Source organism: Gaeumannomyces tritici (genome assembly GCF_000145635.1).
Source record: "Gaeumannomyces tritici R3-111a-1 unplaced genomic scaffold supercont2.2, whole genome shotgun sequence".
NCBI lineage: Eukaryota > Fungi > Ascomycota > Sordariomycetes > Magnaporthales > Magnaporthaceae > Gaeumannomyces > Gaeumannomyces tritici.
Genome location: NW_008804546.1, coordinates 204150 through 225168, shown reverse-complemented (window position 1 = coordinate 225168; position 21019 = coordinate 204150). Strand labels below are relative to the sequence as shown.

Below are 21019 nucleotides of genomic sequence, written 5' to 3'. Positions count from 1 at the left end.
AAGCAAGTTGAAAGTACGCCATGCAGCTAGCGCGTGCGTCAGCCGTGACCGACGACTGGGGCCCGACGGGCCGTGTATCTCGCCGGCGCATTAGTATAGTATATCCCCACAGCAATAGCGTGCCACAAGGGGGATTAGCGTGCGCGATCTGCATGTCAGTCTGTGACAAGCCCACTTGGCGGCATTCACATATCAGTGCGAGCACTCGGGTTGGCCCGGTCTTGGAGAGATCGCCCCGACGTTCTCGGCCTACCAATGAAGCCAAAGACTAGGGAGAGGATGGGGAAACGCCGTGCCCGCGAAATACGCTCTAGACGACATCGTGAATTACCGAAGCCCATAGGCCGGAGCGCCTCGCCAGTCTGGTCCTCCGAGGCGCCATCGTCCACCTGACTGCCCATCACTAGTCCGCTAGCTGAGCAAAACCCCAGCTCCTTCCTTCTGTACTTCTTTCCAGGCGTGATCCTGCTGAGAGGTTAGGTATCTCCAAGTTTCTGATACAGCGCGGTACGCCAATCTGTGCCTTCAAGGTACTCCCTCTTGATCCGTGTTGCATCTTTGAGGGCAGCCAGGAGCACGCTCGATGGGTCCTTTGCTACATTGCAGGTTGGGTTGTCAACGTCACTCGAGACCCTTGGTTAATATAAGCTCGCAAATCCTTCCTCTCTCAATCTGTCACTTCCGTCCTACCTCAACTACCTACTCTCTAGTGAATTTCTCAGAGACAAGCAATTACGTCTGCCCCTCATGCCGAGCCATGGCACCTCCCGCAACAATGTCTCGCTCAACACCGGGCCAGATGAGGACGACCACTACGACCAGCTCGCCGCCTTCTCGGTTCAAACCATCAATGACAACTTTGACGCCCTCTGGAGGCTGCGCCCCAAGACCCCGGACGACGACGTGTCCAAGCTGACCTTCAGCGATGGCGAAAACGGCGTGATGAACGCCCACCTCAAGGCACCCCGCGTCATGATCGACCCTAACCAGGAGCAGGCGGCCAACCCGGTCATCTACTTCTCCGTGCGCTTCGACAAGGACAGCTCGATCCAGTACAGCCTCAAGCAGAAGGTGGACATCTCCGGTTGGGTCCTTACCGTGACGGCCTCCATGGAGGAGCTGTGCGTCACGCCCGTGGAGGGCGACGACGAAGACACCATCATAGACAAGAAGATGCACACGGACCGCATGAAGCGCATCTTCAAGCTCAAGGGGAAGGGTCCCAACGGCACAGACGTGACTTACGAGCTTGATGCCCCTGTCAAGCTCAAGCCGGGGGAGTATGCCATCAATCGTCTGTTCGCTGCCATCTCGGGTGAGTGGCTACTCCCGGTGCACCTCCTGCCTCTCTAACTTTGACCATATGGCCGGGCTTTGCGCTGACGAACACCCCTCAGAGAGCTCATGGAAGGACATCATCTGGAAGTACAGCACCTGCCCCGACCCTGAGAATCCCGACGGTGACCCCATCCCGCTCAAGGACTGGCTGGATGCCGACGGGGCCAACCATACCCTGATGCGGAAGGTCAAGGAGACCCTCAAATCCTGGGCAGAAATGAATCAGACCAGCGCCTTCTTCACCCTCGGTCTCAAGTTCAAGGAGCCTGAGCCCGACCAGACCAAGACGTCGAGGTCGCAGTCGGAGATTACTTGTACGTCGATTGCTCCCCCAAACGGCAGCCAAGACCCCCCCTCAAACTTACCTGGCAACTTTTCATTCCAGTGCCCTACGCCGTGCGCCTCCTGAGCTACCCTTACATCGACCCCCAGAGCTACGACGTCCAGATGAAAGTCAAGGGCGCCAGTCCCCGGGGCGACATCTGGGGCGACTACAACTGCCTGGTGCACGCCGAGACGACGGGCACGCGCCCGCTCCCCAAGCGCAAGCTGCTCTCCTACTGCGGGAACCTGGGCTCGCCCGTCGACTCGGTCAACCGCAAGGAGGTCCGCGGCACCTTTGTGCTCGACCACCGGACCTTTTTGCGGAGGCAGCTGCTCCTCCTGCTGCAGGAGATGTGCGTCGGCGCCCTGGTGGTGCCGCTAAGGCCCGACCTCTACCCGGAAGGCCGCTGCCAGCCGCGCTTCTGCGTTGGCGCCCCGGCCCCCTCGTTCGACATCAACCCGGGCACCATCTCGGGCCAGAAGCCCGCCCAGCTACCCAACGACAGCTACTACGAGTTCAAGCCGGCGGGCCCGCGCACCTTCAAGTGGGAGGACAACTTTGTCGCCCCGGGGAGCGGCACCGAGACCTACACGCACACCAAATACAAGGACGGGACCATATATCGCCACTGGAAAACGGACAGCAAGCAGAGCGTCACCATCACCTGGGAGCCGGCGGGGCACGTCTTCAACGTCAAGGGCACCATGAGGACCTACCACTGGCAAGGATATTCAACACACAAGGACTTCCCGTTTGAGAGAATGCACCCGATTAAGGGCTACTGGGGCGAGTATGTCCAGAACCTCGACTCTGCAAGATCCCCTTTCCTGTGCTTCGGCCGCAAAGCCAGCCCGCTGACCTTGACATTTCTCTACGCAGCTTCGAGATCGGCGCCGACTGGTCGTTCAAGGTTGATCTCAAGGTGCCGCAGGAGATTGATTCGGCCACGGGCCAGCCTCGTCTCGACTACGGAGTGATCGAGCCGACGGTCGAGGGGATAGGCAGCGATGGGCTCCCGAGGGACGCAAACATCAGGCTGATAAGACAGAACTACGACATCGGCAAAACCTGGGACGAGCCCCTCAAATACATCAACAAGGCGCTCAAGGAGCGCCTGGCTCAGCTCACCAAGAGCCTGCTAGCCAAGTTCCGGAACTCGGGCCGCTTCGTCTACCCAGCTCTCGGCGTGCTCAAGTACGAGGACCCCATGATTGCCGACAACGGAGACGTCTATTGCAACGTCGATTACCTCCCGTGAGTGCACCCCATTCTTCGTAGCCCTATAAGGGGGATTCTTGTCCAAGACTTGCTGACGGGTGCGCCTCACGCAATTTCCATAGGCCCAAGGACGACGGCCTCGTGACCATCCGGAAGCCGGACCAGATGCCCTTCACCGACCCGCTATTCAAGCAGGCCGACCTCGTCAACATCCCCTCGGACGAGACCGTCAGGCCGGGTATGATTCACCTCCAGTGGAGTTTTGGGGACCAGAAGTTCGATGCCGAGACCAACCGGCTGGCGTTCAAGATGACGGCCTCCAACCCATCGGAAGAGCCCATCGCGTTCCGCTTCGTCGAGGTCTCCATCCTCGTGGTCAAGCCCAAGCCCGACTCTCTCGTCGTCCGCATGTTCGAGGAAGATACGGACGAGTGGAAGGAATGGACCCCACCCAAGCCCAAGCCCGCGCCGAAGCCCGACGTCAAGCCCGACGTCAAGCCGGACAACAAGCCGGACAACAAGCCAGATGAAAAGTCGGATGCCAAGAAGGACGACAAGACCGCCGCCTCCACGTCCGACCCCGCCATCCCAGCGACCTCTGCATCCCCAGGCGAGGCAGGTCAGGCCGGCACGGGCCCGGCCGCTGAAGAAGTCCCGGCCGAGAAAGAAGAAGAAGAAGCCCCGGTCGAGGAGGAGCAGGAGGAGGAGGCCCCCGCCGCCACCTGGCGCCTCACCACCTCCAAGGTCGAAAATGGCATAAAGACGACCGTCCTGAGGCCCGACAGCCTCAAGTTCAAGCTCGCCCCCACCAAGATGCCCCAGAGGCCGCGCGTCGGGCGCTTCATCCTGCAGGAGGCCTCGGGCTTCACACTCGAGCTGCAGGGCACGGCCCCCGGGCCGGGCACCTACGTGATGCAGATGGGGGAGACGTGGGCGCCGGCCAACAAGCACGACAACAACCCCGAGACCAAGGGCGCCGACGCCTTTTACAAGGTGGTGCTCGAGGCCGGCAAGAGCCCCGTGTTCGAGTCCGTGACCGCCGCGGACGCAGAGAAGCTGCAGGGGGTGGTGAATAAGTAGCGCGTGCGGCAAATGGACCGGCGGGGGTCTGGACATGGTTCTCTTGTTTACATGTGCTGTGTCAAGAAGGGGATTTGGGCGTGTTCCAAGTATGTCTAAAATGAAGACATTTACATGTACCTCGACATGAATAAACATTCATTTTCTAGTGGGCGCTAATACATGTTACCCGCGCCTCAATCCTAAGGAACAAATTCGGGTAACCCAAGTAAGGCCTGTACAGCTTTAAGCTATACAAAACTAAACATACCAGGTCCTAGTGATCGGAATTGCTAGTGCGATGGGACAGCCCCTATCACAAACACGAACAAAAGCGAGAAAAGGAAAATAACAAAAATAGGGATAGGTAAATATACACCAGTTCGAGGCCAATTCTTATGCGTGATGATGCTATTTGGTATAAATCTAAAAACTTGCGGGGGAAACAAACCCCAGCCCCATCAACCTTCAGCCATGGCGCGACTCGTTGTCGAAATCCTTCATCCGTAGGATGGCGGCCTCGACCGAATCCAGCTCTCTGTTCCACCGGGCAGTTAGTGTCTAATAGTCGACAACAATCGGGTTGCGAGGTACACCTACAGGGCTCTCTTCTGCGGCACGGCTGGCGATACTGCCCTTGAAGCGTGGCAGATGGGCGGTGTCGGCGCCCACATTCTCTTGTCGTGCCCCCATAGCGAATCCGTCTGCCACGAGCTCTCCTCGGCAGGGCCTGGGACGGTTCGCGGGGTCGCCGCCCTCGAGGCCGCCTCGGAAAATCGAGAGGCCGCGCCAAGGTCCGACCTGGGGAAGAGGCTGTCACCAGGGTCGCAGATGCGCTCGAGCGCTTGCGATATAGAGGCCGGCGGAAGGCGCGACTGCGAAGGAGAAGGGTCTGATTCAGATTCGGACTCTTCGAGCGTGTCCTGGGTCGGCGTGGCAGCCCCGCTCGATTCCTCCTCGGTGCTGCGGCCGGCAGGTACGTAGCAGGCCCCGTTGTCCAGATGCGACGGGCGTATCGTTGTCGCCTCGGTGTCGTCTTCATCACCAGTGCCCTGTCTCACTTCCGTCCGGGTAACCTGACCAGCCGGCCGCAACAGCAGTGAGGCGTCGTGGCCTGTCGACCTTGGCCCGGAAGGCCGGCGAGCTCCGGTCGAACGGCTCCACGACGATGGAAATTCCAGCCCCGGCATGACCTTGATGGTGGGGTGGTCCCTGTCCCGGAGGAAACTGTCACCACCGACGATCCATTCCACCCCGGTCCGCGGCCGTTCGTCGGGTTGGCCGTACAAAACGGCCGTTCCCCCCTGCGATCCGAGGTCCTTCACGATGAGGCGGTAGTCGTCGTTGAAGGTTATGGCAAAGTGGTGAAAGCTGATGCCCTTGTGGCGCAGAAGCACAATGTCTGCGTCCTCGGCCCAGCCGACAATCATGCCGCGCTGGTCCTTGGGCACGTCGTCGAGGCGTATCTCAAGGCATTACATGTATTGCAGAGCGTCATAGCCTCGAGCATATGGCATCTCATCCTGCTCCCACTCGTGCCGCGAGGCCGAGGGCGGTTGGGGGGCCGGGGATTCTTGGCGACGCGGTGGACGATGCTTCCCCTTGTTAGGCGTTTCGTTGATAATGGCTATTGCTTTGATATTTCCGTTTGCCGGGGTACAAATACGCCACGGAACCGAGACCTGCCATGGCGTTGCGAGCCGAGTGTAAGTGAGAGAAATCAAGCAGGCGAGTGTGATACTAGCAGTAGTAGCGAGATGAAAGAGGACGATAGAAAGAGGACGATAGAAAGGGGACTTTGGCATCGAAGGAGCAGTTCGTTGGAGGTTTTTTTCGGCTTTTGATGAATGTTGTAGGTTAGCGCCCGGTGCCTAAATCTAGACCATTGCCAACTTCCCACTGCCCGACCATCGAGGCGACCACTTACAGCCTCGCATGGCCCTCGAAACGGCCACGCATAGCCCCAAACAGCACGCCCTAATACCCCTGATTAGATTGATGTATTGTCCCTGTCAACCTGCAAAGTACATGTCCATTTTTTTTTTGGCGATACGCATGTTTTTCTAGCTCTGTTTCCTTTTCTTTTCCTCTCCTTTTTTTTCGCTTCCTTTTCCTTCCATTTTTTTTTTTTTCATTTACTTTCTCCATCTGATCATTTGGACTCTGTTCCGTTGAGGGAGCCGCCGACGAGTCCATCATCTCCAACCCATTTGTGTGGCGGCTGTTCGTTGGTCCTTGGCTCAGGCGCGCTTCACACACTCGCCGCAATACTCCTGGTCGGGAATGCGGCCAACCAGACGTGCTGTCCCAGGTTCATTTGGTGACAGCAACCGCTGCGCCTCGCAGCAAATCGGCTGCCTCTGCAAAATTGTTGGCACAAACGTCCTGGTCGCTTAGATAGCTTGCAATGGCGGCCTTGCCAACATGGTGGGAGCCGGTGCATGGAAATGCGATTCTTTCTTGGTGGCTGACTGGCCCTCAGCGCGGGCTGTTGGTGCAAGATCGAGGCGCGTGCAACATGCAACATTCACTAGCGCCATCTGGTCTGTCCTGGTGGGCGGGCTGCGACACAGGTCCCATGCAGCCCGCCCATTTCACATTCTGAGGCGGCTAGCAAGCAGGCTGGGGTTGTTGGTTCGCACCTCAATTCCTTCCTCAATCATGGACTCATAAACAATCGAGCCTGGAACTTAGGGCGCGTTCGTCTTCAAAGCCGCCGCAACAGCCCCCGTCCGCGCGACGACGAACCGCTACAATGACAGCCGAGAACACAGTTGCGCATCTGCTGGCCTTGGACGACGCTGCGCTTGTCGAGTGGATGAAGAACCACTGGGATGAGCAGCGGGCGCTCAATGTCACAGATATTGTCGACTAGGAGAAGGCCCCAGAACCCGAGCAGACAAAGCTCGTCGAGAGGTTCATGTAAGGGGCAATCCAATGAACTCATGTGGCGCCACATCCAGCTAACACCAGCCGCAGGCACCTCGCTCCACAGGCCAGGGAGCCCCAGCCTCTTGACTTTGGGCAGCTCACGGCGAAGCTCAACGCCCTGAGTCACCCAGAGGCGGCAACGCCCTCGCCGGAACGCGTGCCACCGTGGGGTCCGGGGGAGCGGCCACGGACAATCTCGCCCGGGGAGACCCCAGCCAAGGACCATCAGATCTATTGCTACAACCGGCTCGTTGCCGAGGGCGGCCGGCCGCCCTTCCCGCTCGAAATATTGGACGAGGTGGACGAAAGGCCCAGAGACTTTATCGAAACGGTGAGACCGTGGGCGGGGGACAACTTCATCGCAATTTGGTCTATGCATGATCTGGCCGTGTTTGAGCGCCCTATGCAGCGCTGGAGGGAGTTCCGGAGGTGGCAGCGCGACAACCGCAACATTCAGGTGACGGACGAAGAGGACATGGCGGATTACGTCGCCGAGATGCGGCACGAGGAGGAGACCGAGGGGTTGCTTCCGGACTAGGCAATGAAGGAACGTGACGAAGGTTGGGAGAGGGTATGGAAAGACAAGCAGCTCGCCCGCCGCCAGGAGCGGGAGACCCACAGAGAGGTCCCCGGCGGCACCTTCGAAGAGTACCTCGAGGCCGCCCGCCGCCGCCTGCGCGAGAACGGCTTAGACGAGGACCTGCAGCTGCTCGAGGACGCCAAGCAGCAAAGCGAGCGGGTGACGTGGATGGAGTACCTCGTGTTCGAGTACTGGTGGCTTGAAAGGCGGACTCTGTGGGTCGACTACTGGGAGAAAAGGTGCCCCTTTATATGGGAGAAGATTACCAGCCTGGGGCTTCTGAAGGATGGCGAGACGCGAGAAGACGTGCTGAGATTGTCGAGGAAAGACATGGACGAGCCTGGCTCTCCCCAGACCACCAAGCGCAGAAATGGCATCAGCCGTTTCCTCCATGCTGTGGACGAAGGTCGCGGCGCCGATGTATGGAAATCCAGCCAGCAACGCCCCGTGGAGTGGGCTTTGAGCCAACTGCCAGAGATAGAGGCCGAGGCGGCTCTCAAGAAGAAGACCAGGGGTGGTGCCAAAAGGCGAGGCCGCCAGCCGGTGGCGAAGAAGCGGAAGCGCGGCGAGGACGAGGGCGAGGGCGCCAGGAGGCGGGAGCCGCGCCCGCGGCCACGGAAAAAGCGGATGGTCGCGGAACTCGAGTCGTCGACTCCCCCGCAAAACACGCGGGCGTCCAACAGGGACGGACTCGGGCGCAGCGCTCGGATCAAGGGGCTCGGGAAGGGGACACAAGGCAGGGGCAGGTTACGATAGAGTACTGCTCATTGCTATTTCAGATACCAAAAGGGACAAGCGATTTCATTCCATCGTGCCACACACGGAGTCTTCCCTCCAGTGATGAGCTTCACAGATGCCCATGTTTCTCGGCAACGTTGCACGACACACTCGCACGATAGAGAACCGAGGTCAAGGGTCGAGGGCTCACGGCCGCCCTTGTGCCCGGTAGAGAGAGCGCCTCGCCCACGTCGCGCATGCATCTATCTCGGCGGATACCCAGAGCTGCCACCTAGTGACAGCACAACGCGCGCGCGTGCCTCCAACGCTCGGTACCAGACAACATGGCTCGAGTTTATACCTCGTACGTACATATCCCCCGATGCGCGTTGTGGGCGTTATCACTCCCACGTTATAGGCAGGGAAGCCCAGTCCCCCCCTCCAGCGGAGTCCTTGCCTGGGGGGCGGCGGCGGCTAGTTGGCTCCTAACATCGGGAAGGCAGCTGCAGAAGCTTGCAGGAAAGAAAAAAAGAGGACCGCAACGGACGCGGGCCACAGAACGGGCCCCCCCCCCCCCCCCCCTCCCCCATTGAGCAGGCAGGTTAGGTCCTCAACTCGGGCGGCCGTGATGGAGGGGACGGGCTGCTGGTGGTGGTGGTGGTGGTGGTACACTTTAGCGTTGCAACAATACGTGTGTTGCGTTGTGTGCGTGCCTATACCCCTCTTCTAGAAGCTCTTGGCTCCACCGGCCTGCCTTCGATGCAGAGGGGGAGGGTGCTTAACTAGCCCCGGGCGGCTAGCTTGATAAGGTCATGTTGCGTTGCGCTGGCTCTCCTACAGTAGGGCAGGGCGGGTTGCAGCGCGCCACCCAGTTTGGCAGGCCAGTTTCGGTTTATTAGGGGTGGGCAGACTTGCGTCGGCGTATTGGAGCTTAGCTAGGAAGCTGGAAAGGAATACATCTAGGTCACTTGCAAGCAAAAAAAAAAAAGTAGCGCTGGAGGTTTGCCCGATGGAAAGCGACGCAAGCCTAGCTTCGTCCATTTTGTACGAATTCTCTGACCGAGTGGCACGCACACATGCACACGTTACCGCGCCGCACACCATCTTTGCCAGTCCCGCGCGGGGCCAGGGGTGGGAAAGAATTGGGAAGGTGAAGTGGTGACGATGACGATGACGGAACGGGCAAGTACATAGGGGAGGAGAATGCGACTAGGTCCCAGATAACCCACGCCAAGGAGCGACCAGGGACTGATCGGCCTCCTCCTCCTCCTCCTCATCCATATGCGAGAAAGAACAAGGTAGGCAAAGTTGACAGCTGTTTTTGACAGGGCCCCGCCAGCAAGGAGGCAAGGTGTGCGCGCGCGGACAGGTACAGACAGATACCGACTCCCCTCCCCCTCGCCAAGCCGGAAACAATGGCATCTATCTCTGTCTCTTTTTCACAAGCCAGGGAGGGGGGTGTGTTCGTGTGTGTGTGTGTGTGTGTGTGTGTGGCCTCGCAGCAACCTCCTCGACAAACCTTGCCCAGCCCCGTCCGTCTAGTCTCCACGCAAAGGGCTCGCAAGCGGGCGGGCGCCACCGCAAGCAAAGCAACCTGAGCAAGAGAGAGAGAGAGTGAGTGAGAGAGAGAAGGCCGTCAGAGATAGCAGCCTTGGCGTTGTGGACCGTTGCGGTGGAGCAGTTTTGGTGGTGGGGGAGGGGGAGGTTCGCCGTTCGCCTACCAAAGTAAAGCCCCCTACCCCGTCCGTCCCTGCATGTGCTTCCTTTCGTTTCCCCGTCTTTGATACATAGCACAAGTCCCTCTGCCGCTCTTCCTCCCCCTCCCCATCCATGCTGTTAGCCCGCTTTCCCGCCCGGTCGGCCCGGCGAATTTTTCTGTCGTCGTCGTTCGAAGCGTGTGTGCCCGGAACGATGTTTTGTGTGCTCCATTAAAAAATTAAAAAATTAAAAAAAGAGGATGGGAAAACATCACTGATTGATGGATGAATTGCCCCCCTCCTTAACCCCTGGCGGGCTTGCTACAGTACCACCCACAATGGTATCACTACGTGGGGGTAAGTCGTTATCCTTTACAATTCAATCGAAATAAGAGGACAAAAAACGTGGTCAATCAGAATGCCCTAGGCGCTTCACTCTTTCATCCGTTCGCCACATGCGCGCCACTTTCGCTACTCTAATCTAACTCCCTGTCTTGCCTCGTACCCGGACGGACCCCTTTCCGACCCGACGTCTATGAGCAGCAGCAGCGCAGTCAGGTTGCTCCAAAGTGATATCGTCGTGCTCACGTTCTGCAAGAAACAGACCACAGTTGATGAAATGGAGATGAATGCTATTGCCCTTTGCCAACCGATATCTATGGGTGTTTGTTTCGTCGTCCCCAACCCCCAGACCGTTACATGACCAAAATACACGCCCCTTTCCTAGTTTCACCCCTTTAGGTATCATATTCCCCGGTCCCTTTCCCCATTACCCCGTGACTCCTCTGAAGACAAACATGACGATGATATGTGTATCCATACATTATACATTGATGAACGTAAAGGGCTCGAGAAAGAAATAAATGCAAAGATCATCGACAGCAATAACAACATGACCCTGAGTATCGTATCCTCGTTCGTGTATCACGACACCGACTGTGCCGGGGGGAAAAATGGTGGTGGCAAACATTAAAAACAAAAGACGAGGGTTGAGGTATCACAAGAAAAAAAAACAGGTTGAGTAGCAACGCTTTAAAAACGCTCTGCTCGCTAGGAAAAAAGAAAAACAAGAGGATGGGAGGGCATCAGAACATGATCCACTCCACCTCGAACCCCTGGCCACCAATGCACCTTGCCCAGTTGAAGGGGCCATTGTTCATCATACCAGGGAGCCTCTGCTGGTTGTGCTGGTAGTGGTGCTGGTGGTGCGGGTGGCTGGGCGGGCCCATGTCGATGCCGCCAAGGTGGGAGCTGTGCTGCTCCTCCTTGACGGTGATTGCGCCAACCGCATCCTCGCCGGCCCAGAGGCGCTCGAGCACGTCGAGGGCAGCCAGGTTGTTCATGTATCCGGACCGCGCCATGATGTCGCGGCACTTGTTGCGCACAATGTTCTGCTGCAGCTCGTTGACACACTCGCTGCCCGCCACGAAGAGCGGCCAGAGCAGGAACTTCTCGGCTGAAGACCCGGCCTCGAGGCTGGTGGCGTAGTAGACCACCTGCGACACCAGGTTGCGGAACTGCTCGTGCGACGAGGGCACTTCAGGCCCGGCCAGCCGCTCCGTATAGAGCAGCGCCGCGTACCGGAAGGCCTCGGACAACGAACAGAGGTCCCGCATCTGCGCCGGGGTCGGAGTAGGCACCATAGATGACGCGAGGCGCTGTCCGTCAAAAGACCAAGTCTGGAGCGCGTTGCGCGCCTCCCTCCACTCACGCCAGAAGGCGGTGCGGAGTTCGTCGTACGCCGGCGACGAGCTGAGTGCTGCAGACATGAGCTCGTCGTCGTTGAGCGTGGTACCGAACCCGTTACCATCGAACCGGTGGTGGTTGCCGCCAGTGGGAACGCCAAACATGTCGATCCCCATGCGCTGCTGTTGTTGTTGTTGCTGTTGCTGTTGTTGCTGTTGTTGCTGTTGCTGTTGCTGTTGCTGTTGCTGCTGGCTGGGCTTGTACATGTGCCCGAGAGGCGAGGCAAGCGGGGACTGCGAGCGCGACGGGACGTGTCGCTGCAGGGGAGACCCCGCGCCCATGTTCTGCACCGGCCGGTGCTGCGACAGCAAGTTCAGGCGCCCGAGTCTGACGATGATGCGGAACAGCTCGCGGTCGCAGCCGACGAGGTTCTCGGTTCCGGGCGGCAGCAGCGGCGTGCTATCCAGGGGTACGCCGCTGTACAGAGGCGCGCCGAGCTGGGCCTCGCGGTCGTTGATGCTCGCCGAGATGGCGTCGAAGTAGGTGAACAGAGACTCCATCCAGGCCGAGTCGGGCGAGGGTGGGTAGGAGGATGCGCGGCGCATGGTGAGGATCTTCTTGACGCCGGCGAACTGTGTATGGAAGCGGGCAATGCCGGACTCGGCCATGCGGTAGTGGCACAGGATCAGGATGGTGGCCAGCACCGAGTCGTGCTTGGACTTGGTCGCGTCGTTGAGCTGCTCGTTGAGCAGGTGCACCGCGAGGTTGCGGTGCTGGTACTCCTCATGCAGAGATTGGTCATCGGCCGACCCGTCGGGAGAACCGGGCCTCTTGTCGGCCATGTCGCGCGGCGAGTGTTGGCCCAGGCTGAGCCTGCGCTTCATGCGCAGGTTGCAGGCGGCCAGCGCGCAGATGGCGTGCTGCAGGCTGCGGCTACCCGCGGCGAGCTGCAGAATGTGCTCGCGGAAGGGGTTGTTGGGGCCGTCGATGAAAACCATGGAAGGGCACATGGTGTTCTCGTAGTAGTCGAGGAAGAAGGGCATCCTGGCGATCAGGTCGGGGGTGACGTGCACCATGGGCGTCTCGACAGCCGACGGCCAGGCGGCCAGCGAGTGTGTGGGCTCGGGCACGCCTTGGGACGAGGCCGAGTCCTCGTCGGCGGGGGACGGCCCCCAGAAGTGACCGTTGGAGTTGGCGCTGGAGCCGTAGGCATCCAGTTCAGGGGTCCCTGTTGCCAAGTCGTGGTTTCGGCCGGTCAGCTCCAAATCCAAGCCTCTTGCCCAGCCCGGCTCAGCAGCCCACAAGGTGTCGACATACCTATTGAGTCGCAGTCGAGGAGCAGCTTGCTGCTGAGCTGCGCCTCGAAGTCCGGGTGGGAGTGCAGGCTCGAGCTCTGTTCCGAGGGCGCGTACACGAGGCCGGGGCATGACGTGGGCGCGTTGCGCTGCTCCATGATCATGGCCGCCAGAGGGCTCGGAGGCACGGCGGGCGAGTTGTGTCCCGTGTAACTGTCGTACAGGACCGCGGGGCTGTGCAGAAAGGGGATCTCGTCCCTGGGGAACGAGTGGCTCATGGGAGACAGGTGGTACTCCATATCGCTGATGGACTCGATAGACGACGAGAGCTGGTGGTCGGCGTGGCCCATGCCGTGTGAGAGCTTTCCATAGCGCATGTTGTCCGACGGCAGGCCGGCTGAGAAGGGCATGTGGTCCCAGTGGGAGGCGTGGTGTGGGAGAGTCGGGGTGGCATCGACCGCCCTGGGGATTCGGCATGGGTCAAATGCACCGTGGAACGGGGTGCTCGGGGACGAGACGCCGTGGTGGCGGTCGAAGTCGCGTACGGTCGTGTGTATCTGGAGATGGGCGGGCCTGCGCTTCGCGGCGCCCTCATCCCGCTCCGGCCACTGACCCGCAGTGCCGATGTTTGTTGAGCCGGCCCTAGTGCGCGTGGGCGAGCCCTTCTTGCAGATGGCGGTGCTGACCGGCGGCGCCTTCGCCACGGGCAGAGAGAGGCCCCTGAGCTTTCCCCTGCTGGCCACACCGACCCCCCATGTGAGCTGCGTCTTGTACCCGGAGCACTCGTTCCCAACCTCGAGGCACGGTGAGCAGTACGGTCTCCTCCTGTCACACTTGACGTTCCTCTTGGAGCACGTAAAGCAGTCGTCAGCGGCCCCGCCAGCGGGTGCGCGTCTCCTACGTTTCCGAGCAGCGGCCGTGTCCGCCGCCTTGGTGTTAATGGCAGGAAGGTCGACGGGAGCGGTGGCGGCGGGTGCCGCCGGGACAGCCAGCGAGACGGTCATGTTAGGCTAGCTAGTATAAAATGAATCCCCTTCTCTATGTGTGTCAGAGAAGGAAGAGCTGCGAAGCGGTTGTTGGTTTGTACAGGTCCTGTGGGCCAAAACGACAGTGTGTTGTTGACCCAGAGGCGAGAACTGGGCGGCGGGCAGACAGTGAGCTACGGGCCAAAGGCGGTGACGTGATGACAGGGTCGGAGCGAGAAGGCGTCTTCACCTGCTGCAGTCAATGACAGGCGCACAGTGAATAGCCGTGGATAAATAAAGAGAGAAGGTAACGATATGCAGCAAAGGTAGGGTCCGGTTGTGACAAGAATTTGATTTGAGGAAAAGGGCAAGCAAAGCCACAGCGGTTGGGGACAAAGGATGGGACGGCCAGACGGTATTATACAATCGACATGTTTCCCCGAGGCGATCCCACCCTGGTGCGTGCTGGACCCGGAGAGGTGGAGGATGCGCAGAGACGGCGAACGAACTGTCGGTCTCTGCACACAGAGCAGCATGCCCACAGCAAGCACAAGCATTTGGATACAATCTCGGCCCAGGTGTGTACATGGAGGTACCTTGCTTTCGTCACTCGTCACTTGGAACAGGGGGGTGTTGGGTAGGGTGCAGCAGAGGGAGTGGATGGGGGGGGTGGCGGGTAGAACGAGACTGGGGGCGCGGCGAACTTGCAGTTGTACCCCAGCCTAGCGTGCGCGGAGGAGCCTTCTCACGAAGAGACGACTCAGCCAGAGCCAGCCAACCAGAGATGACGATTAAGCAGGCCTTCAGGGCCGAAAGAAGGCGGCGCGATGGCCACAAGCAGAAACATGGATTCCGATAGCCAGCCGAGGCACAGAGACAGCCAGGGCGATGAGAGGATTGGAGTAGATTGGGATACCACCAAAAGCGTTGAGGACGGTGGGCGGGGAGAGGCGGGCGCGCTCGCACCTGATGGAGCACTCGCATGCCTCTGCCCCAAGGAGGACAAGGGCAGAGATCTGTTTACTGCGACCCAGGGTCTGCTGCGACCCCTGCTGAAGGCATCACAGGGGGGGAAGACACGGAGCAGAGGAGGGGACAACGACTGGGGGCAAGGAGTGCGAACAGGGGGAGGGGCGCTTGTTGATGTCTGGTAGGGCGAGGCTAGGATGGCAAGGACTCTGACAAGGCAGCGCAAGGCGGTAGGCGACCAGGAACCTTGAGAGTGAGCACGACGAGGCAAGGGGAGGCCGCAGCCGAAGCAGGTCAGCGAGCGAGTGGGTTAGATGTGGAGGGAGGCACATGCTTTTGGGCCAGGGTGAAAGGAGGAATGTGGAGGGAAGGGGACGAGGAGGGGAGTGTGAAAGGAGCAAGACGAAGAGGACCCCGAGGAAGGGGAGCGACTAGCGAAGGCGACGGTCGAGGCCATCATGGCGGCCTCTCACCCTCGCTGACTACGTGCTGTCCATGCTTTGCGAGTGTACGTGACAAGCGACACGAAGGTCTGCATAGGGTCACGTCCCACGGCCTCTGCTCATAAAGCACTGCCTGGGAGCGGTTTGCCCCAGGACAGAAAAGGCCGTGACCGGCGCCGGCATGAAGGGTGCGGCAGCGGGAAGGCGGCACAAACAAAGGTGCTGAAGAGAGCGACACAGCGGGTGAGAGTGTGTAAATGATTGAGTGAGTGAGTGAGTGGGCACCACCGCCACCGTTGCAAAAGAGTGGGATCAGCGGGAATTGAACCGTGCTGTGGACACCCCCGAGTGGCGGCGGCGGCAGGGAGGAGGGTGAAAAGGACCACCTCGACAGTGCTCGAGCCCAGATGGAGTTCTCAGTGCCCAAGATTGAAAAGCAGGGGTGGTCAGAGATGGCGGGTGTCGGCTGTCGGGGCGTGGTGGTGGTGTGGCAGTTCGAAAAGAAAGCACCGCGCAGGCAAGTAGGCAAGCAGGCAAGCAGGCACCTCAACGGCCAGGCAGGGGCACAGGCTCTGCCATTTGACGCCACTCGTTTTCGAGCTCCCCATGCCCGAACGGTACCGTCCCCACAACCCCATCCATCCATCCCACCGCGACCCCAACCCCTGCCGTTCCAGTCGTGCTTGCCTCTGTTTTGTCCCTTCGGTTGACTTGCAGCAAGGCCACCCCGCGGGAAGGAGAGCGCGCAGCTGATTGGCGCGATGGAGCAAGCCTCTCTCCCTCTAGGCGGGGGGGTGACCTCCCCTCCCCCAGTACCAGTACAGTCGCAGTCTCCCCCCTCGGGTACGAGCCATCCAGTCGCCACGACCCCCCATGCGGCAGAGATGGAGGTGAGGGACGGACGGTTGCGCATCCCGCCGCCTCTGCCATGGCCTCCGCGGGCACAAAAAAAATACCAAGGGTTCGAGGCCCCTCAGGGTTTCATTCATTGTCTCTTGTGGTTGTGGCCGCCTGCGAGTGACTGCAGAGACGAAGCGGTTGCTTACTCTCTCGGGTTGCTTGGCTTGCTTGCGAGGCTGGTGCTGAGAATAGAAGCGGCTGAACAGCATCTAGAATGCTAGAATGCCCGGGCCAAGAAGGCAATCGGCACGGAACAACTCTATCGACGGACGCTTTCATGCGCAGCGCAAATCCCCATGGATCGGCTGCTCCCAGTGGCGGGCGGCGTGGCGGCTCAGCGATGATTCAAAAACGGTCGCCGTACGAAGCCGGGGTTCTCCTTTCGAACAGGGCTGGGCTGGTTTTCCCCCTGCTGGTTTTCCATCGCTTACCCCATCTCTGTCGCGCGTGCGCGTGCCTGAGTGAAAACGCGCCGCCCCCAGGCCTGCCTACCACGGCAAAGGCTCGGGACAGCCGCGCAGAGTCGCGACCCCTCGTTCATCTCCTCCCAATATTTGCATGTGGTCTCCCTGAGAGAACCCCTGGCGACCAGAGCATCTCAAAGCCCAGAATATTCGTGGGGCTGTGCTACCCGTCCCTTTTCCCCCAGCGCCCAGCAAAAGCAAAGGCAGAGAAAAAAAAAAAAAAAAAAAGACACAGAAGACCATCAGCCACCCCCGTCACCCGCTTGGCCTTGGACTCCCAAGTACCACTCTGTACCTGGCATGGACTGGAGGCGACAGCCGGGCCCGGGCCCGGCCAGCAAGAATAGCGCCGGCTCCCCTTGCATCCCCTCGCAAGCGAGAAACGATCTATTGCTGTATAATGCGATGTGATATTGCTGCATCGGGCATTTTCCCTACATGAGCCAGCGAACCCGGGCTTGCCATCAATCTCCCTGTCTCGAGCGACCCGGGAAGCAAAAGGGAGCCCGCGGCATACGAACTGGTCGCGCCATCGCGCGAGTCAAAAGCGAGCATCAGATGCGGTCATCGAGGGCCCTGCGTCCTTTGCCTTGGGCCGCGACGGGGCCAGGCGCCTGGCTGATCGGCCAGCTGGTTTTTCTTTCCAGGCAACAGCTCGCTACGAGGATGCAACACAATGATGCGGTGCTTGTCTCTTGACCTCGGGATGCAAAAAATACAGTACGCATTGGAAAAAAGGGTGTCGATACTGTTGGGAGAATGTGGCGTTGGACATTTCACTACGCGATTACTGTGGCCTGCGTGCTTGTTTGTCATCTCCTTTTCCAAGGTCGGATTTTTTCCAAGGCGGATTTTTTCCAAGGTCGGATTGATATTGCGGGCAGGGGAGACAGGGAAAGCAGATCGCGTGAGGTTCAAATCGAGACTGGCTCAGCTTTAGCTTTCGGTAACCAAATTTTAGAGCCCACGAGCCCACACACACACTCTCTCTCTCTCTCCCACTCACCTTCTCACAGTCGCGCACACACGCGACACAACACCAGACACACCGTCAGCAGAGCCCCATCTCGGAGCCCTATTTTGCCTATCAGTCGGACCTCCAACCCCCTTGACGGCGTCCGCATATATGGAGCACCTTCTCCATATCGGGTGGCGCCCCAGTGCCGCGCCTATCGCATACCTAACAGGACCCCCGGCCCGAGGACTGCTGTTTTTTTTTTCGCCGGGCCTTTGCGGTGGGTTGGGGCTTAGAGGAGATATCTCGGGGAGGGTCCTCGAATCCAGGCGCGCGCGAAGGCGGGCCCCTGGTTGTTCCCACAGCTAAGTAGACAAGGGGGGCTGGCGTATTTATTTTTGCTTGAATATATCATCTGTTCTTTTTTTTCTTCTTTTTTTTCTCCTTTATCCCACCTTTACCCCTGGCACTCGAAGACAATAAAAAACAAAGAAAGGAAAAAAGCACGGATGCCGGATCGCGGAATCACGGATCAATGGACAGAAATGGCGACTCTTCCGATGTGACTTGAAACAACCCCAGTCGTGCACCCCCAGCAATCACATAATCCGTCATGGCGACATCTACCCTGTCGCCGTCGCGAAGAGAGCCGCCAAGAATGTGCTGAAATCAAGCGAGAGAGAGAAAAAAAGGAGGAAACAGAAAACAAGACAGGCACCCAGGCGATGGAGCCACGCAATGCGAATCTACACCCATCTCTGCCCGCGACGAGTGTGTTGCCGTCGCTGCGGCGACCCTACTGGAAGAGAGTGGGTGGGTGGTCCAGACACGACACGGACACTACTTGAGGTGCTGCATTGAATGATCTCCCTCACATCTCTCGCTCATGCCCGCCGCAGCAGAATTCCCATGTCTATTTTTGCTTGCGCATTTCATCATCAATCTCTCCTGGCCCCCCTTCCCCACCACACCTACCAGCGAGTCGCCCGTGGCGGAAAAAAAAAAGGAGGAGCAAGACGAAAAGAAGGCATCAAAGACAGAAAGCTGCCCAAAGGCTAAGTCGAGACATTTTTTTTTCCTACAGGCGCAGGTTGGTGTCGAGGTACTCTACGCGGGGGTGGGGGTACGGAAGCAGACGCACCAAAACGGAGAGTGGGGTCTGGCCTTTTGGTCGGGCTTCACTTCGCGTCGCATCTTTCGACGACGCTAAGAGGGTCGAACAACCAAACCTCGCTTGTGCAGTTAATATCGATGGCGGCACCCTGACGAGCCTTTATGTGTGTGTGTGGCGCCGGTGTCCGCCATCAAATCTGACAGTTTGCCAGAAAGATTCCTATCTTGTCCTCATCTTGTTCTCTCATGCACTCGACGCCTGCAGATGAGCACCAAGATAAATCTCACAAACGTCACCAGAGCCTAGAGCCAGGTAGGAAGGAGGCTCTCGTCCCTCGCCTCGCCATGGAGTGAAGTTCATCTCGGCCGCCGTCATGCTGGCAGGCAAGACATGACCAGGTGCAGAAGGTCCGGCGGCGTTAAGATACAGATGACGGGAGAAGATGGAAACTGGGAGCTATGACCCCCAAATAGTGTCTTCCATGACAAACCGTATCGATATCTGATAGCCTGCGGTATCTCTCTCACTCTCTGGACACAAAAGATCATGAATGCCAGTGGCATGTCCATCCCGCATGGCCACTATATTTTTCCTTGGCGCATCTGCTCACCTGGCCACCGGTACCCAACGTTTCCCCCTCCCTACCTACCTACCCCCAAGGTCAGCCCGTGTAGGTTCCGTGTACCGTGCCGCAAAGCAGCTGGCCCCTCACCGCTCAGCCGTGGAACGAGTCTATGTACAGCTGTTACAGCTACTGCTCCATTTCTGTCTCTGTGCGGGAAAAGAATACGGGCTTCGGGGCATGCGCGGGAATCCCTGGCCGGGGCTCTTGGCGGGGTGGGATAAAGTCGCGCGGACGGGCGCGGACGCGGGGCCCTTTTTTCTCTCTTTTTCTTCTTCTCGTGGTTGCGACGGCGGCCCAGCTGATCCGCCTCGGCCGCCAGCCCGCCAGCTCGCCGCCCATTGGGCTTTGCTCACCCTCTCCTCCCATCCAGCGAGAGCCACACCACCCTCCTCCATCTGGAATGGCGTGCTGCGGTGCAGTGCAGCGCAGTGAAGTGCAGCAGCAGCTCCAAGGTGTGCAGAACCAGCCAGCCAGCCAGCACGCGCTAAGTGCTGCTGCTGCTGTGCCTGCCTGCTGCCCCACCTGTTGTCCCCAATCCCCCCCTCCTCCGTCTAATTCGTGCTTTCTGTCCCCTTCCGCCAGCGGGCTTTGCGAGCTATCCATCACATCACATCCCTCCCCTCAATCACCTTCCCCACCCCCCACCTCCGGCCGGACCTCTCACCCACGGTCGTGATCCGAACGTGGCCGCCCTTCGAGAAGGACCTTCCACGCATGGATGAGGGAAAGAGAGGGAAAAAAAGAAAATAACCATGGGAGGGGAGGGACTGCGGACAGAAAGGGCAGGTCCCCTCCTCCAAGCCTTTCACCCACGGGAGAAGCTTCCATCACATCTTCTTTTTTACCCTTCCCGTCAGGCGGCATCTGCAACCCGAGCTTGGCTTACGACTGGCCGTTGCAATATTAACGACATGCGTCTCATTTCGTGGCTGGAGCGAGACAAAGAAACCAGAGTTGCAGATACCCGGGTTGTACATGTGAGATGGCAAGGTGCGGGCGACGGCTCTCACAAGCACCTTCCCGGACGACATCCGTGATTCGCCGTAAATGCCGGCCGCTTCGCAATCATGGCGCGAGGCGGAAGCGCCCAACCCCCCTGTTACTGGTGGGCAGAACAATAGCCGTGATCCAAACGGAGGCGGTGGCGTTGTGTGGCGCCAACTGACATGTCGCCATGGCGGCACAGCCATGCCATTCGACGCCATCGACGCCGTCGGGGCACAACGGCAAGGCACTAAATAAAGAAAGGGAGGAGGCGCTGACATCACTCGGACCTTTTTCTACCGGGGCCAAGTCGTCCTAGCGCAGGCAGTAAGTTCAAGCCAGAGGTTCCAACGACAAACGATCAACGGTCGAGCACGGCCTTTGACTGGTTCATTCGCGAATAACAGGGTCGATCCCGGCCAAATGGTATGGCCGAGCGCGAGAAAAGCAACGGCTTTTTTTTTTTCTTCTTCGCTACTGCCTGACGTTAGAGTTTGATGAAACCTCCACGCCGGCACTCTGACGACCTATCCTCTTCGGAACCGGCCGGATGTTCAAAGCGGTCTGCGGAATGGGAATAATAACTGAGCGTCGATATTGATAACAAGTCATTGCACAATTGGATGCACTGCACAGACAAGCGCCTCCACACGACAATGGGGAATCCACAATTGTGTCACTAACGGGCGAGAGCTTTGTAAATAGAAAGAGAGAGAGAGAGAGAGAGAGAGAGAGAGAGAGAGAGAAACGAAAC

General features: G+C 59.0%; 5 protein-coding genes across 5 annotated transcripts; 2 read left to right on the top strand and 3 right to left on the bottom strand.

Moving 5' to 3' along the window:
- Nucleotides 1–445: 445 nt before the first annotated feature.
- GGTG_02628 (hypothetical protein) lies at nucleotides 446–3961 on the top strand (the record flags this gene model as incomplete). The annotated part of the gene is made up of 5 exons (XM_009220402.1): nucleotides 446–1315; nucleotides 1398–1652; nucleotides 1724–2453; nucleotides 2543–2917; nucleotides 3004–3961. The coding sequence occupies exons 1-5, from the start codon at nucleotides 748–750 to the stop codon at nucleotides 3959–3961; spliced, it is 2886 nt and encodes a 961-aa protein (XP_009218666.1). The 5' UTR covers nucleotides 446–747.
- A 119-nt stretch (nucleotides 3962–4080) lies between these two features.
- GGTG_02627 (hypothetical protein) lies at nucleotides 4081–5633 on the bottom strand. Its single transcript, XM_009220401.1, has 2 exons — nucleotides 4541–5633; nucleotides 4081–4478 (listed from the first exon to the last, which is right to left on the bottom strand). Exons 1-2 carry the CDS (start codon nucleotides 5368–5370, stop codon nucleotides 4409–4411), a joined length of 900 nt encoding a protein of 299 aa, XP_009218665.1. The 5' UTR covers nucleotides 5371–5633; the 3' UTR covers nucleotides 4081–4408.
- An 849-nt stretch (nucleotides 5634–6482) lies between these two features.
- GGTG_02626 (hypothetical protein) lies at nucleotides 6483–8207 on the top strand (the record flags this gene model as incomplete). Its single annotated transcript, XM_009220400.1, has 3 exons — nucleotides 6483–6806; nucleotides 6936–7328; nucleotides 7410–8207. Exons 1-3 carry the CDS (start codon nucleotides 6696–6698, stop codon nucleotides 8205–8207), a joined length of 1302 nt encoding a protein of 433 aa, XP_009218664.1. The 5' UTR covers nucleotides 6483–6695.
- Nucleotides 8208–10457: 2250 nt separating this feature from the next.
- GGTG_02625 (hypothetical protein) lies at nucleotides 10458–15390 on the bottom strand. Its single transcript, XM_009220399.1, has 2 exons — nucleotides 12869–15390; nucleotides 10458–12779 (listed from the first exon to the last, which is right to left on the bottom strand). Exons 1-2 carry the CDS (start codon nucleotides 13848–13850, stop codon nucleotides 10951–10953), a joined length of 2811 nt encoding a protein of 936 aa, XP_009218663.1. The 5' UTR covers nucleotides 13851–15390; the 3' UTR covers nucleotides 10458–10950.
- A 4718-nt stretch (nucleotides 15391–20108) lies between these two features.
- GGTG_02624 (hypothetical protein) lies at nucleotides 20109–20471 on the bottom strand (the record flags this gene model as incomplete). The annotated part of the gene is made up of 1 exon (XM_009220398.1): nucleotides 20109–20471. One exon carries the CDS (start codon nucleotides 20469–20471, stop codon nucleotides 20109–20111), a length of 363 nt encoding a protein of 120 aa, XP_009218662.1.
- Between the last annotated feature and the right edge of the window lie 548 nt (nucleotides 20472–21019).

Bases quoted from the DNA above. Each gene is read 5' to 3' on its own strand.
- GGTG_02627 (XM_009220401.1), bottom strand. From the start codon at position 5,370: ATGATTGTCGGCTGGGCCGAGGACGCAGACATTGTGCTTCTGCGCCAC. The intron at 4,479-4,540 runs GTAGGTGTACCT...CCGGTGGAACAG, and splicing joins GTGCCGCAGAAGAGAGCCCT to AGAGCTGGATTCGGTCGAGG.
- GGTG_02625 (XM_009220399.1), bottom strand. From the start codon at position 13,850: ATGACCGTCTCGCTGGCTGTCCCGGCGGCACCCGCCGCCACCGCTCCC. The intron at 12,780-12,868 runs GTATGTCGACAC...ACTTGGCAACAG, and splicing joins CCTCGACTGCGACTCAATAG to GGACCCCTGAACTGGATGCC.